Source organism: Lates calcarifer, linkage group LG7_1 (assembly GCF_001640805.2).
Source record: "Lates calcarifer isolate ASB-BC8 linkage group LG7_1, TLL_Latcal_v3, whole genome shotgun sequence".
In the NCBI taxonomy this organism is placed as follows: domain Eukaryota; kingdom Metazoa; phylum Chordata; class Actinopteri; family Centropomidae; genus Lates; species Lates calcarifer.
This window is the reverse complement of record NC_066839.1, coordinates 16,168,066-16,184,612: the sequence shown is the minus strand read 5'-3', so window position 1 is coordinate 16,184,612 and position 16,547 is coordinate 16,168,066. Positions and strand designations below refer to the sequence as shown.

The following is a 16,547-nucleotide window of genomic DNA, read 5'->3' as shown; positions in this document are numbered from 1 at the left end:
TTGTGCAGTGCTGAGAAGGTAAATTGCTTCTCTGTGCTCTGATGTGAGAGTCACAAGACAAATGTGAGAACGATTACCTTCTCTAACTCACTGATCTGCAGTGGCAAAGTCAAGGTGACCCCGACACTACCTGTACTATTACACACATGTACAAATGTCACTCTGTCAAAGGAGAGGTAAATCTCACATAATGCATAAAAATATCTGTAGCAGTAAAGCATAGATATTATCTTAGTGTTAGCAGTTAATCTACAAAGCTCTGAGCGTACCAGTGTCTGCATTAACGTTAGGGACAGTCTGTACTGAACTGTACTGTACACTCCACAGATGGCTTCTAAAAGGAGGGCAAACACTCTCTGTTATCTTGTATCTCTCACAAAGAGCCTTTCCAAGGTGTCCTTTACGCATTAAATTTTTTTTTTTTTTTTTTTTTTTACCAGCACCATCCACTAGGATACCTAAAGATATAATAAAATAACAAACATGCCCCCCGCCTCTGAAGTTCTACATGCAAATTCTAATTGCAATCTGCTATCACTTATTTAAAATGACTGACAGCTCTTTAGACACAGAGACTAACCCAAGGCAACAAATAAATCTAAGTTAATTAATGATTGCTGGCGCTGTTGAGAGTTTGTTTATATCAGTAATGTGCAATGTGGGTTTATTCATCATTAAAGCAAATGCTGCAGTTACACTGTTTAATTTTTTGATTACATTGTAATTTGAATTAAGATTGAGTTTGCTGAAAGAAAGAAAGAAAGAAAGAAAGAAAGAAAGAAAAAGAAAGAAAGAAAGAACGTTATCGGGTGATTTCAGTGGTAGTTTGAATTGGGCTTGAGACAACAAATTTTCAGACTGGAGGCATGGAGTCGAAAGATGTTCAATATTGACCATGCAGAAAAGGTCTAAGAAAAGATGATATTGATATTATATTGATATGATATTGCATTATGGGAATTGTAGTATCTAGCATATTTGGAACTTGACCCAAATTTCACCAGTTTTGATTGTTCTTCTCTTAATTTGCCTCTCACATGTACCCCAACTCTATGGAAGTTGCTGGGTTACCCCTTTAACTACATTGCAGGTTTACATTATTTTAATTTGTTGAAAGCAGCTTCTAATTTGTACTCAGCTACTTTATTTTTGTGTTAGTAATGCATGTGCGAAATGTGGAGATGTTGGTGCATCCACAACTTGAGCTGGCTCCTGAAAAGCTTGACAAAAAAAAAAAAAAAAAAAACAGGAAAATGTTAACTGTGATTGATTACCTGTTTCAATGAAGTTTCAAGCTTCTGCTAAATGACTTTCACACTGTAGTGAAATAAATGGAAACCAGTGCAGGAGAAGATAAATCTCACACTTAAGGTCTTCTTTGGAAACTGGTCAGCAGTAAAGTGAAGAATTTGCAAACTGTAGTTAATATTCTGAGACATGGAGACGTGCAAAACCACTGATATAGTCTTTAAATGTCTGTGCACAACACTACTGTCCCGAAGCCCAGCTCCAGGTCTAATGGTGGGGGATGATCTCACCATCATGCCCACGATGAATGCTGGATCATTCAATTACAGAGCAACACAATGAATCACTCTCGTCTCCTCTGACAGTCTCCTCCACACTCCACTCATCTGACACCGCCAAACCACAGAAGATGGCCCTGTTATCTTCATAATATGGATAAACAGTGACAGTTGTCTCAGACTGAAGCCCATTTCGATGGCAGCAGATCAAATGAGAGCTCATTATGGAAAAAGTGACACATCAGTGTCTGTAGCGAGGCTTACAGTTCGAGCATAGAGATTGCAGGCCTGCTGAGATGCCTGAGCCCTTGCAAAATTCCTACCCAGCCAGGATGGAATGAAATTAGTGAACTGGAGCTTCGGTCCCATGAGTTCACTCAGCTGACAGAAAGAGACACTATCTGTTAACATTTCACTTTGTGTGTGTGTGAGAGAGAGAATTGAGAGAAAGAGAGAGAGAAAAAGAAAGGACTTATTTCTATCTCATCCTCTTACTCCCTATGTCTATCTCTCTCACACATTCACATACTTGTCTTGTTCCACAGTAAATGTGTCAGTCATGGGTCTCATCGCTGGAACAGCCTGTCAGATCCATCCCCCCAACCCCCCACCACCATGCTCTTTTTCCCTCTCTCCTCTCCATTTTTGGACATTTTCAAAAGGACATTGGGGGAGAGCAGAGCTCATACAAAAAGAAAATGGTGGCTCATAAAGCAAAGCTGTGTTTCTTGGGATTATCAGGATTTTGCGTTTATCCACTAAGAGTAAAAAGGGAGTAGGTCAGCGTCGAAGATCTGACTTAAAGGCTTGGATAGATAGAAAATGTACAGAAAATACTTCATTTTCTCACCCAGTATGAGATTGTATTTTACCCTTTTCTAAAGCAAGTATCTTGTGGCTGGAGATGTCAAACAATGCACAGTATATTTGAAACAATAAACTGTGAAGAATTAACACACCATGATGAGAATAATTAAAAACATTCTTGCTATCTTACTGTATGTCTACAGGCAGGATATATTATGTGCATTGAGCCAGCTGGCAGTATGGTTGGGCTTCATTTCACATAGGTATTTTCATGTCTGTGGTCTCCTCCACTTCTGGGAGACTACCCAAAGAAAATGAACAAAATGCAGTATGAAAAACACAGACGTTTGGGAGGCAACTCATAAGTTAATTTGACACTGTATATTTGACAACCGGTTGCGTATTTGAAAAACAATCTGTCTTGAGCCGTTGTGTCAACAAGCTGAAACCGAGCGGCAGGGTGCAGTGTTTCTCGAGAACTATTTGTGGTTTATTTTACTGAGAGAGACTTTCTTCTTCTCTGTTAAAGCGTCAATTGGAAACAGCGCTATGGCAATCCCTGTCAAACCTCCTGTCCCCGTATGTGATTGACTCAGCTTGAGGCCAGATATAGCAGCAGGACTTCCTGGGTGCACACTGGGCAGTCTGGCCGGGTTTGTGTGTAACAGAAATTAGGGAAGTCCCATGTGATTACAAGGAAAAAATTGCTACAAAATACCCACAAAACACTTATTTCTTCTGTAAAAAACAAATTTAAATAGCTCTTTCTGTCAGTGTTATTTAAGTGATAAGTGAGTAAAAATTGTGATGTGAAATGGTTGTAATAATGTTTTTTGCAGATTTTAGCCATTAACCACCTAAGAGACTGTGAGGATCACAAGGTCATTAAAGGCACCCTAGGGAGTTTCTGACCACTAGGAGCACTGCAGGGCGATGTTTTTATGAGTCGACCCCTGCATTATGTGTTCTCACAAGCATGCAGGTGATGCAGTATAAATTCTTGTTCTGTCACACTATTCCACTGATCCACAGATAGTGATAATATGCCAAAATATAGGAAAGGCAGGAAAGAAGAAGGCTGCTAGCAAGTTCACATGGATGCTAATGCTTTTGCAAATGGATTCCACGCAGTTTGTTAGGGTCATAAGGGTACAGACATTTTGGTGAGAAACACTGAATGTGAACAGAAACCCACCAGGACACTTTTACAGTAGGGGATAGTGATGTAAAGATTAAGTTAAGAAAACTCCCAAAAACTTAAAAAAAAAAAAAAAAAGAAAGAAAGAAAAGGAAGAAAACTACTCATGGCAAACTAATTTCCATGTAGATAAGTTAATATGTTCCAGTATAAAACTCAACATCTGTATTACTCTGACTGATGTTCACTCTACAGAGACTAAGGATCAAGGCTTTAATTGGGCAAGACTTTGTTTTCCTCCATTAACCCACGAATGTGAAAGGATGACTGGTTGAACTGGCGTTCTTTCAGCTAGCCAAGGCCCCTGATATTACACAAGTGCTGGATCTCTGCCATGTTACACAACTCAGAGAATAGGTGAACCCAGAGGAACAGGGTTAACCTGGCCTGTGCCAGTGCAGTCCACTGACTGTGACTCCATGGGAAAAGTTAAGTATCAGTCTCTTTTATTTACAGTCTGTGAGCCATTGAATTTAAGGTCTTTAGTGATGACAACTTCAGCACTATGATAAGCTTGTTTCTTTCCCAAATGTTACATGTCCAGATAGCCTGTTGACCCCTGGTGGGAGGGAGTGTGTGTGTGTGTCCAATTGCAAGGCACACAGACCCGCCTATGCTGATCCCAGCATGTGTTTCCTGTATGGGAATGCTTAGGGTAGTGCAGTGTGCTTACAGTAAGTGTGTGTGTGTGCGCCCGAGCGAGCAAAAGCGAGACAGAGAGGAAGGGAGAGACGGAGAGAGCGAGGGCATATCCAAGGGGATCAAACCTAAACCACAGGATATTTCTGACCTTGAGGGCGAGCGGGCAGAGTGGAGTGGAGGGGAGGGAGGGGAGGGAGGGGAAGAAGGGGGGGGGGGAGAAAAGAGAGGAAAGCAGAAGGGAAAGAACAAAGAGGATGGATGGAAAGAAAGAGAGGAGCGGAGTCTTTGGAGGGCAGCTGGAAATCCTCCAGAATCCTCTGCTCAAACCAACCATAAAATTCCAACTGAAGCCACAAAACCAGTATGAGGACTGACGAGGGTGCCTTCTGCCCACAGTGAGTGTGTGTGTGTCTGCATTCGTGTGTGTCTGTGGTATGCACACATTTACTTCTGTGTGTGTGTGTGTGTGTGTGTGTGTGTGTGTGTATGTGTGTGTGTGTGCCATATGTGATTAAAGGGTCCGAGCAGAGGAGGCCAGGAGGCAGACAAGTGATGCAATCCACGGAAGCAAAGGAGAGGACATGAGGGCGGCAGGAAGGAAGGGAGGGAAGAGAGGAAGGAGGAATTGTTGCTTCTGGGGATCCAGCTCTCCAGGAATGTGCTGATGGTCATGTCCCACGCAGTCGGGGAGAGTGTTGCATTCTGGGAAGCTCTGCGGAGGTGACACCACCTGTTTTAGTGTGCTACAGATTGCAAACGGGTGATAAAATCACACATTATAAAGGGATAGACTTCGTGAGTCATTATTGTTCATTTTCAAAGGCACAACAATCATTTTTTCTCTGTGCAAACTGGTCTCTCTCACTGCAGGCTAGAGGCCTGAATCCACCCTCACACAGCAGCAGAGATCTATTTTGGTGCAAGCTACTCAATGTCCATAAGCACCCACACAGGCTTGGTGGGTAAGGTGATTGGTAAGCCCGGACAAATAGTCTATTTATGAGCATCGCAAGAGTGGGTGGTTGTCCTTGAGCTGGTTTGTCTGCCGTCTGAAGTGCTAAGTGCTGTATACAGTTACAATAGATAGAACATTCACAAGGACGAGTGAAGGTGGTGAGGGGGGTGAGGGAGGGAGGGTGAGTGCGAGAGAGCACTGGGAATAGAGATGGTGAGTCAGAGGCCATTTGGAAAGTAATTTCATCTCTGAATGCAGTATATCTTTTCATCAATGAAAGGAAAGTATTTTCCGAACCAGGCAGGCACAAGAAGAAAAACATCTCTGTTTGGTGAAATGGAGCCTATTTGAAGGGGAGAGCACAGATACCATTCACAGGTTATTTTTGCACTGTATTTCATGTAGGTGAAGTTGTTGGTTACAACATGCTGCAGTGAAAGAAGCTCAAAGCAAGACTAACAGTCCACAGCCACGCTGCTAACAGGCTGATGTTTAGCAGGTACACTGTTTCCTGTGTTCACCATTTTAGTTTTGCGTGTTAGCATGCTAACATCTGATGATTGCCATTAAACATAAAGTACAATCGGGGCTGATGGGGCTGTTGTTTATTTTGCAAGTACCTTTCGAAAAAATTACAACTTTGACTTGATGAAGCTACGAGATACAATGTCACCAAAGTCATTCTTACCTTTGTCTCCTGCTTATGATCATATCTGGTTATGTGTGAGGCCGTGTCCTGTGGTAAAAATCATGTTTTGCACATTGCAACATTATGGCCTGAAGAGTCTTCTGCAATTTTTGTGAATCACTGGTTTCTTATGTCCTGATGTTACTTTGAGGTTTTGGGGGTTCCAGCGATATTCTGGATAGGCTGAATGTGGTGTGGCATCCGGCCAGTAAAAAAGGAAGAGAGAAGGGGGGAGGGGAAGGGCATTAGGTTTAAGTGTAGGGGAGAGACTACCATAGACAGGTCTGGACTGCTGTGTGTATCCTGGCAAAGCCACTTTGGCCTTGACGGGACTACACAAACATGTACAATATTTGACTCATACCCAATTTCTGCCTTACATAAATATGGGTGGAGTTTCATGTCAGTTTACTAAAACAACTAAAACCAGCATCCAAATCTGTGCAAAATCAATAGAATACTATCCCACTGTCAAAGCAAGAACATGCCATTGACAAAAAAGTATTGATGCCTGTTGAAATAAAAGTCTAAGAGGATTTTTTAAAAAGTTCATGAAACATGTTTTCTGTTAACCAAGTTCACTGACTGGAGGGGAGGAGAAAGACACCACAGAATACTGAGCTGGACTGATTTTTGATTGGTCTGGCATCAGCTGTGCGGTTATATGGGCAAGCACAAAGAGAATGCTGCGGTTATTCTTGGACCACCAGTGTCCACACTTCCATGTAATGTTCTAGTGTTTACCATCACTGGTTCAGTTCATCTGCTGGGACTATGAGTCAGCTCTGTTAAGGAGCTGTGGAGAGGTCTTGCAAGGACACTGACTGACTGACTTACCCTCACTGCATCCAAATTAAAGTGTTTATACGATCCAGCACACAAACCAAGTCTGGTCACAACCATCACCACCAAACTCCTGAATTCAACTGTGTTTTTCTTTTTGCTTTTTTACAGTGTGTGTGCTCTGTAGCCTCAAATTCAAGTCGGCCTTGGCTTTGAGTGTTGCTCTTTCTCTCACACAGTGCACATTTTGTGATGTTGTTTGTGCTCTGCAGAACGTCAGCACTGATATTTTCGGTTCTGTGGAGGAGTCTATCCATACCAGAGAAAACACGACCCATCGTCTGCAGAATGTTTTGTTTGCTGAGCCCATCACCTTTCAGCAAGTATTTGCACCTCATCCTTTTCACTGACAACGTGATGATGAATCCATTGGAATTTAATTTGTAGCTGGACAGCATGGGGATGCAGCTGGCTATTAAGCATGCCATGGACTAGCAACATCTGAACCCTTGACTATAGTTACATGACATCCACATTCTCTCTCCCCAGTGCACCTCTGAATAACACAAAATGCCCTGGAGTAATATGAAAAGTCAACCAGTATCACTGTCGAGAGTAGATTAAAATGGCATGCTCCTGAAATGACTGTTTGACCTTTTATTATTTCTGTGATGCAGCATATGTTCATCCCCTTGATTACACATGTCAACCAGTGATGACATATAGAAAGCTCAAGTCAGACAAAGCATCCTGTGAAAACATCACAAACCACAAAAGCTGAACTGTCTAGCGTTTAATATTTACCACTGACACTACCCCGAAAGTCTGAACTGGCTGAATGTTTTGAATATATTACATCATGCTACACAAGAAAAATGAAAATGTCAATCATAACTGTCATAACTGCAATGACTGTCTGCTATGAAGGTGTTATTTCATCATTTTACTAAACCAGTTCCTATGAACAGCTGACATTTCTATAACATACAGACTAAATCCAAATTACCTGAAAAAAGCTCTTGCACTACTGTGCCCAAAGTGAAAAATTATTTCCTTCCTCAGGTGTCAGTCATGTCAGAAGTTGTACTAATAGAAACTAAGAATTCATTTGTATGACTTGTCTCATTAATTTTCACATAGTAATTCAATATTCCATTAAACTCATGGCTTATTTGCCATATTTTACACCATATTAATAGCTATGCAAATACCACTGATTCCTATGAGCATACAGTAACCGATTATTCCATCTGCAGATGTAGAATATTGTTTAATTGTCTTTGATATAAAGATGAATCAGAAAGGACATGTTGTATTGAAAAATCTATAGATTACACTATAAAATATGATATTGTGTGTGTATGGCACAGGAGTAATGTAATAAAAGGTGAACACAGTGTTCCAGGTCAGGGCTGAAGTCTGCACAACTTTGGTCCAGAGAGCAGCATGAGTCACCGGAACTGAGGAGATTGCTAGCTTGCAGAATTCATTAAGACTGTAAGGTATATGGATTTCCTTTGGAACGAAAAAAAAAAAATATATATATATATATCCCTTGGCAGCTGCAGATCAGCACCCCAGTGAATCCTCAAGTAGCTTTCCATACACCTTTGGAATGACAGCATGCTTTTTGCAGCTCTGTAGATGATTTGTGTTGGTCTGAATGTAAATGAATTTGCTTAAATCTTTCAGTATGTTGGCCTGTTTTGTATTGGTTTTGGAGCACTGACATATAAATCCAACAGACTATTACTGCTATATACAGTGGATAAAAACAGCTATTTTAAAGTCTGCCCAATGACACTATCTGCTAGGATGAAAGTAATCAGTGTGAAAACTGATAGTGCTGAGGAAAATGCAAATTTAGCTGTTAAAATGCAGGTTAAGCTGCTTTTCAGTCTAAACAAGCATTTATATCATGTCATGTCCCTCTGTGCAATGGCGCCCCCGTGCGGGCACAAGGCAGTAATGCACAAATAAACACACAACTCAAACTACTGCTGTTTAGGATTACCGTAACGTCATTACTTTACAAAATAACTGTTTAAAATCCGGTGGTAACACCAGTTTCTTTACATACCTTGTACATTGTTTTTTTCAAAGGGTGGGGACTTACACTCAGCCTGCCAATAAGAAATTATGCTGTTTTACTTCAAATATATTCGTACAGCATTGTTAGAAGAGCAACACATTATTGCTGAACGGCTGTTAAATAAAAGAATATACTGAACAACAGTTTCCGGTAATAATTAAGGATAAGACAAATGATTATCAATTATTTATAGTACAGAGTATTAGCTGGGTAAATTAGCGTGAAAGTGCTGCCTAAAAAGTCTCAAATGTGACGTTAAACCACATCAGAGGCGCTATTTCTCAAGCGATAACGTTATGCGCTTATAGAAATGATCCAGGAACAGTAGCTTTACCCGGCTATTCGAGCTTTAAAAACGGCAACACATTAAGGACCGATTCCAAATCAGCCAGCTCAGCACCGGATGTCGGTAAGTAAAAGGGTAGGAGCCGTTTTCGGGAGCGACTTCTACAGGAAATACCCTCCGCCGTGGAGAACAATTGTGAAGGGCTGCCATTTTAGCGACCTTACGGTAAGAAAACTTGCTTCGTGTTGAAGTGTAGTTAGCCGGTTGCTACGTCTTCATTCATGCACAGTGTGCAGTGTATTGTAAACTGAAGTTGTGTTAAACGCACGTTCGTCCGGTTTGTGTTGACATTTAATGTTAGCTAACCTAGCTTGCTTACTATCGTGTCTGCGATTCTGCTGTTAGCCGTTTCTAATCCTAGCAGTGGACATTATAGAAACAAAGCAAAAATATCAAATTTAGTCTGTTGTCCTGGCAGTTAGGCTTTAGGTACTGGGGTTTGAGGTACTGCAGATGCACCGTATGTTAGTGAGGTTGTTTTAATGAACTTGCAAAGCATGTAGCTAAATATTAGCTGATTGTTTTTGCCTTTGAGCAAGGCAACTCACTGCTCTGAAATCAGCCCCAGTTACAATGGCGACTCAAATATATCATTGTAATGTAGCTATATGCATTTGTGTTCACAAACTGAATGAAACTCAGATTTTAAACCTTACAATCATTACTCCCCGCTTCTGTTTTTGTCGGCAGCACAAATGAAATATGGGGTCCAAAGTGGTCCAGCTCACTTCTAAGTCGCACCATGAAAACATTCTGGCCTCTTTACATCAGCTGAGGCTGCAAGGTCACCTAAATGATGTTACAGTGCAGGTAGACTACCAGGGAGACCTGCAGGAGTTTCAGGCCCACCAGGTGGTACTTGCAGCATCCAGTGGCTACTTCAAGAAGGTCCTCCTTTCTCAGGATGCAGCCCGAGACAAATTGTTACTCTCAAATATGCACTCCAGCAATTTCTCCAAGTTTTTGGAGTTTGCGTACACTGGTAAGGTTGAAGTTTCCAGAGATAAGATTGGTGATGTTAAAGCAGCGGCACAGCTGTTGGACTGTGAGGATCTGTCAGAGGTTTGTGGTGAGGCCATGAGTGCTGGGATTCTACAGACAAAGAAGACGCCTGCATTACAAGTTATAGATAAAGATGACTTACAGGGTGACAAGAAAGATAAAAGGGTCAAAGGGAAGAAGCAGCGGAAAGCTTATTTCTTAAGCGGCAGCTCTCTCCAGGAGAGCCCTGAGAAAGAAGTAATTTCAAAAAGACTTAAGGCTAAGAACCCAGTGAGGGTTGAAAAAAAACAAGTAAGACAGGTAAAAGTGAGGCTGGCTGCCCGTAAAGTCCTTCAGAGGCATTTAAATACTAATAGAGAGGCTTTTAACAACGAAAATCAAGTAACCAGTGAAAACACAGAGGAGTGTGAGGACAGGACTGAGGTTGAGGCTCAGCCAGGGAATCAGGCAGGTAAGGGGGACGAGTCTTCGTTGGGAATGCAAGGCTCCGACGCAGGAGGACTGGGAATGTGAGGACGATGTGCAGAGTAATGATCCTGAGGACCCCTTGTCGTTATCTCTGGGGGAAGAGGAGGAGGGGGAGGAGGAAGAGGAGGAGGAGGAGGAGGGACAGTCCAGAGAGACAACAAAAAGAACGTCCAAAGCCCAGTTCCAGTGTGACAAGTGCCAACGAACCTTCCACTATGAGAGAAGCTACTTGAAGCACATCAGGTAGTACATAATACAACCTAATTTTCAGACATTCTTGATTATTTCTTTGTTGATATTATAATGTGTGTGTTGAGTGCGCGCAGTCTGTTCCAATGCCACACTGGCAATTACAGTATGGTGGTAAATGTGAGTCATCTAGTGCTCAAGAGCCTCCTAGTCACTCTTCCAGTGGCGTTAAGTGCTTTATTAGGTGCTTGGGAGAACAACCTCTTTTTAAAAAGATCTTAGTGTTTTTAATCCATTGTTGTACATGGTAGCACCTACATTTTTCTATTGTGTCCATACACAAAAAGTGGTCATTTTCTAACTGTGGTAATATCTGTGATGAACTATTCTGTACACCTAGTAACATGATGTGAACTGGAGTAAATCTTTAAATTCACCTCTAACAGAGGAGCTATGCCAGATGATCATCAATGCATTTTATAACGTTTGTCTTCTGATACTGCTGTAACCTGTTACTGCTCTCTTGGCCAGTACGTACCATGGAGTGAAAGCAGATGTTGTCTATCGATGTGAGACCTGCCTGCAGACCTTTGCTAACCGCAGCAACTTGAAGATCCATGAAAAGCACGTCCACAGTAATGAGAGGCTTTTTGCCTGTAACTCCTGCACAAAGACCTTTAAACGAAAGAAGGATGTTGTTCGCCATCAAAGGCAGGTGAGGATAAATGAAATGCCACACACTTTCTGTATCTAAAAGTCATATACAGTGTTATTTCCATAATAAAATACATGCACATAATATATACAGCAAATATGAAGTAATAATGAGTCACATGTTTTTTTCTGAGTCGATCATTTCTGTCACACACTTGCTGCTTCTCAGGTACACGAACGCAACAATCTGCGTCACGTCTGCCCTGACTGTGGAAAGGCACTCAGCTCTAAAACTGCTCTGTTATTGCATGAGAGGACCCACACAGGCACAAAACCTTTTGAGTGCACAGGACTGTGGAGCCAGGTTTACTCAGAACTCTGCCCTGAAGATGCACCGCAGGTACTGAACTCACAGATGATAACTTAAACTTCAGATTGGGGTGGGAGTTGTGTAGATGCTAGGCGGTGAGATTTTAACCAAAGGTTCACAAGTTTTTATTCTGGGGCAGTAAAGAAGAATGTAAGTTAAGCAAGTAATTTTCATTTCTCTTTGACAAATTCCTTGACTTTAGCATCCTTCCTTCTGTCTGTCTGGTCATCAGTTGTGGGAACCAGGGAGTAATAATGACTTAATAATGTATTTATAAATAGCTGAGGTTTATTCCTCTCTGTTTCTCTGTGTGTAGGACTCACACAGGAGAGAAGCCATTTGCATGTGACGAGTGTGAAGCCCGGTTCACCCAGAAGCACATGTTGGCTTATCATAAGAGATCACACACAGGTAAGACGGACATAACATGAGACTCTTTATACTTCTGAATTGCCATCTTTAGTTTCACAGGAGATTTTTGATGTAACTCCAACTAATATTTACCTTAACTTAGAGTGTCCTATTTTGAAGATAGGCCTTGAAGATTGTATCCATAAGGCTATCTACACATACCAGACCACACATGAAAAGATTTTTTCCCCCTGTGTTTTCTCTTGTTAGGGGAGAAGCCTTTCATGTGTGAGGCGTGTGGGAAAAGCTTCGCATCTAAAGAATACCTAAGGCACCACTCAAACATCCACACCGGGTCCAAGCCGTACAAGTGTGAACAGTGTGGCCGAGGCTTTGCTCAGAGGAATTCCCTTCACCAGCATTTAAAAATACACACAGGTAACAGTAATGATCATGGACATACTTGTTTTTGGTCTTTGTTCTTTTGGTCATTGTTCTTTGAGACGTTTTAATTTGACTTGTGTGTGTTTGTTCCCTCTCGAATGATTGCCAGGCGAGCGTCCGTACAGCTGTAAAGACTGTGAAAAGCAGTTCACCCAGCTCAATGCCCTCCAGAGGCACCAGCGTATCCACACAGGAGAGAAACCCTACATGTGTGGCCTTTGTAGCCGCACATTTACAGACAAGTCCACCCTTCGCAGGCACACTATGGTTAGCAGTGCTCATCTTACTTTAGTTGTACTATTTGAGAGGGTATTTTTAACTATGACTGTGTAGGTACGGTGTTAATAAAACTGGCAATGTGACTAGACCAAAGTACCCACATTAAAAAAGAGTGCAATTAATGTTATTAAGGCTTTTACATAATGACTACCTAAGCATGCTTATCATATGATAAATTGTATTTAAAGTGCTTTGATCCGTCAGACTGCTATAAAAATAACATGAGTTCTTTTCACCTTCAGATTCATGACTCAGATGCTCCCTGGAAGACGTACCTGGTGGTGCTGGAGGGCAATGTTGAGGACAAGAAACCCAAAAGTCCAAGTAAGGGAAAGACAGACAAAGCAGGAGCAGGGGAGAAAAAGAGTTCAGCAAGGAAAAGTGGCGCTGCTGCTAGTACTGCTGCTGGTAAAACAAACACGGAGTCCATCGTGGTTCCAGCTGAGCCCGTCACTCTCCCATCTGAATGGACCGGCCATGGAGCCATTGCTCTGGTCAGTCACGGCGCCCTCAGCGGCATCACGGTCATCCACACTGAGGTGCCACCTGGGACGCAGATCCAGCCCATTATGACCACTGACGGCACAGGGGCCAGCGTCATTTCCTTAGATGGTTCTGCCATCCCTGTCCCCTTCTCTATCCCGGTGTCTATGGCGCATCCTATCCCCTTGTCCTCTGAAGCCTCCTCCACTTGTTTGTCCGTACCCTCAGTTCTCTCAGTTCCTGTTTCTGATGGCACACTGACATCAGTCTCAGAGATCCCAGCTGTTTCAGCGTCATCAGTCCTGGAAGCTGCTGCTTCACAGACCATTTTGGCCCCTGTTTCAGAGGCTAAGGCCACCTCTGAGATGGATATATTACCACCCAATATTCAGACTGTGATTGTCAGTGATAAGGTTTGTGGAAAAGAACAAACAGCAGCTGTCCAAAGTGATGGGCAGCAAAGGACAGCAGATAACTCTTTAGATGAACCTAAAGGATCAGATCAAGAAGCTGTGTAGAAAATGCATGTGAATATAAAGATCTTTATGTGGGTGTATGAATTTAAGATCCCATTTCATCCCCTCACTTAATGTTATTTTATGTATATCATCTGGAATTAGCAACGTCTGAATGTGTGTTCTGATATTGTGGTGTTCGATTGTTATCATGATCTAAAATTCAGTGTTTCATTAACGTCACTTGGATGTGATGTTCAGTGTTTATTACACCCTTGCGGATGTCAAGGTATTCATTAAAAAGCACACAAATCTGTTGAGTATTAGTCACATGCTTAAGAGACATAATTAAGGAATAATCAATCAAAGTATTAGGTATAATTAATAAATGAAATATTGTAAATGTGGAATCATATTGAATACAAATAAAATAAAGGTGATTGTTAGGTCACTACATGTAATGCCAAACATCACATCAGGTTCAGTACATTTTAGCCCTCATGTTAATATCAGACACCTGTTCCCCATACATCATGTATTTTAGGAGTTACAACCTGGATGCTCTGTAGGATGGTCTGGAAACCTTGTCAGAAGTCTCTGGCAGCCACTGAACAACACCCCAGTGAATCCTCAAGTAGCTTTCCATACACCTTTGGAATCACTCTATGTTTCTCGCAACTCTCTTGATTTATTTTGGTCTGAACGTAAATGGATTAGCTTAAATCTTTCAAAAATCTGGCACTTAACTCTCTTTGGAGCCATTTCCATATAACTGCAGCTGTATTTGTTATGTTCAGCAGATACTCCTTAAGGATTTATGAGACTGCCTACAATAACAAAACTTCTGTCTTTTTCTAAACAGAAAGAAAAATAACCTCTACAGGTTAGTTTTACAAGTTTTAACCCAGCTAAATGTAATTAGGCAGTTTAAACATGCTTGCAAAGAAGGTGGGCAACTTACATTAATGATGTGGGCATGAGAGACAAAATGCACACTAAACATGATGTAGACATTGCATCAATGTTGTGTAAGATCATGTCAAAACTACGTTACACAGTGCATTTTAACACATGACTGACTATAGTGATTATTTAACTTACCTTCCCCAACAAATATCAGGTTACAGTTGAACAGGTCAGCAGATCTACGACAGTGACAAGAATGACACACAGAGCAATGTCATAGATCAATAAAGGTATATGAATTAAATTATATATCAATTTAAACATGAGCAACAAACATTGCATTTGGTAGCCTTACAAATACAACCCAAAATACAGCCTGTAATACATTTATATGTATATCAGTTGGAGTGATAACAAACCTATGATTCATACACTAATCTAGCTATCCGATTATTTCAATAGAGGTTCTTGCACTTCCTGCAGTGTGTCTAGTACTCAGCTGAACCTTTTATGCAAAATTGCTTTAGCTTACTGAGATAGAATTACCAAATCTGAATGCTGTAATACTATCATGTTGGTAAAGAAAACCTTGAATTGATGTGGGAAAGTTTATTAGTATACAATGTCACACCTCATCAAGGTATCTCACATCCTGTACCCGGTGTCTTGTTGTATTGGTCAGGTGCTACAAAGTGTCTTTTAAGGTCCCAGAAAGAAAACCATTTGTTGTTGACCTTGAAAATTATGTTAGTTTATATAATTCTTGGAAGATTGTGGAATTATGATTCTGGTGTCTATCATAAAATGTCTTTCCAGTTACATAGTGCAGTGAGGCAACAGGCTTGCACATTACATAAATGTTGGATAGTGGATACAAAAGGTGATTTTAAGGACAGGTTGAAGCTTGCAACACACAACAAAAGGTCAAAAGCAGGGCAGTATGGGATATAATACCTTTATTATTGTCCATTCACACAAGCATACAGATCATATCCAAGGTCCATAGTCATTCCATCTGGAAGTAGCTGGATACGCAGGGCAACTGACCCTTTTGTAAAAACTTTGGTCTGGCTCACTAGTGAATGTAACACAACACTAATCTATACACAATGACATGCTTAGCGACTGGCCAGTTGGAAGGTGCACTGCGGTAGTAAACCTTCTCTGAGTAGTTCACAACACAACACAGCACAAGATGAGTGACTAATGATGCACATTATCCCAAGATTACTGCCCCGGGAATAAGGAGTAAGGGTTCCCATGTCAGTGCTTTTCATTCAAAAAATACAGTTCACATAGGCAACCTATAAACTGCAGCGTACAGATTCAAACATTCAGTATAATTACGTCAACAAATCCTAAAGTAATAATAAGTTAAAGTAATAAAATTATGAATATGTATGGAAAAAAGAAAATGATCAGGTTGTGATTAGGTACAAATGTTTAACAGTCTACACTTGGTGCATATCTTTGCCCTTCATCAAGAAGAGTCTCTCCCCATGAGTAACAAAAAGGAAACCAAAATCTTTTTTATGGTAATGAATTATAACATGATTTAACAATCATGACACTGATTTAATCCTTCTCTTCTATTTGAACACAATACAAATTATCATAATAGTACATTCTTTAAATCCATACACAGCATGATAAACTTATGTACAACAAAGTTAAACATTTAAATAATTAAAATATATAATAACCTAGATTTAAAAAAACAAAACAAGCTGCACCTGACTAGGAAACAATAATTGTACAAAACATGCAGTGCTTATCATCAATACTAACATTAGTTTCAATACAATATACCGCTCTGAAATCCTCCAGGACAGATTTCAGCAGAAAAGGTATGCAGCAATCCTCTAGACAGAGGTGAGGGCGAGAGGATTTACATTCTGACTAGACTCAG

The 16,547-nt window shown here is 41.0% G+C and overlaps 2 protein-coding genes across 2 annotated transcripts in view; one reads left to right on the top strand and one right to left on the bottom strand.

Annotated features, from left to right (window-relative positions):
- Positions 1–9,739: 9,739 nt before the first annotated feature.
- Positions 9,740–14,046, top strand: gzf1 (GDNF-inducible zinc finger protein 1). Its single transcript, XM_051072078.1, is given in 9 exon segments — positions 9,740–10,106; positions 10,429–10,750; positions 11,228–11,411; positions 11,580–11,696; positions 11,698–11,750; positions 12,037–12,131; positions 12,342–12,509; positions 12,625–12,782; positions 13,037–14,046. Coding segments are annotated over 9 exon segments (2,223 nt in total). The 3' UTR covers positions 13,796–14,046.
- A 1,533-nt stretch (positions 14,047–15,579) lies between these two features.
- napbb (N-ethylmaleimide-sensitive factor attachment protein, beta b) overlaps positions 15,580–16,547 on the bottom strand; it is a 7,864-nt gene continuing 6,896 nt past the window's right edge. The window contains exon 11 of the mRNA XM_018696249.2: positions 15,580–16,547. This exon is cut by the window's right edge and continues 288 nt beyond it. The gene's annotated coding sequence lies outside the window, so the exon portion shown is untranslated.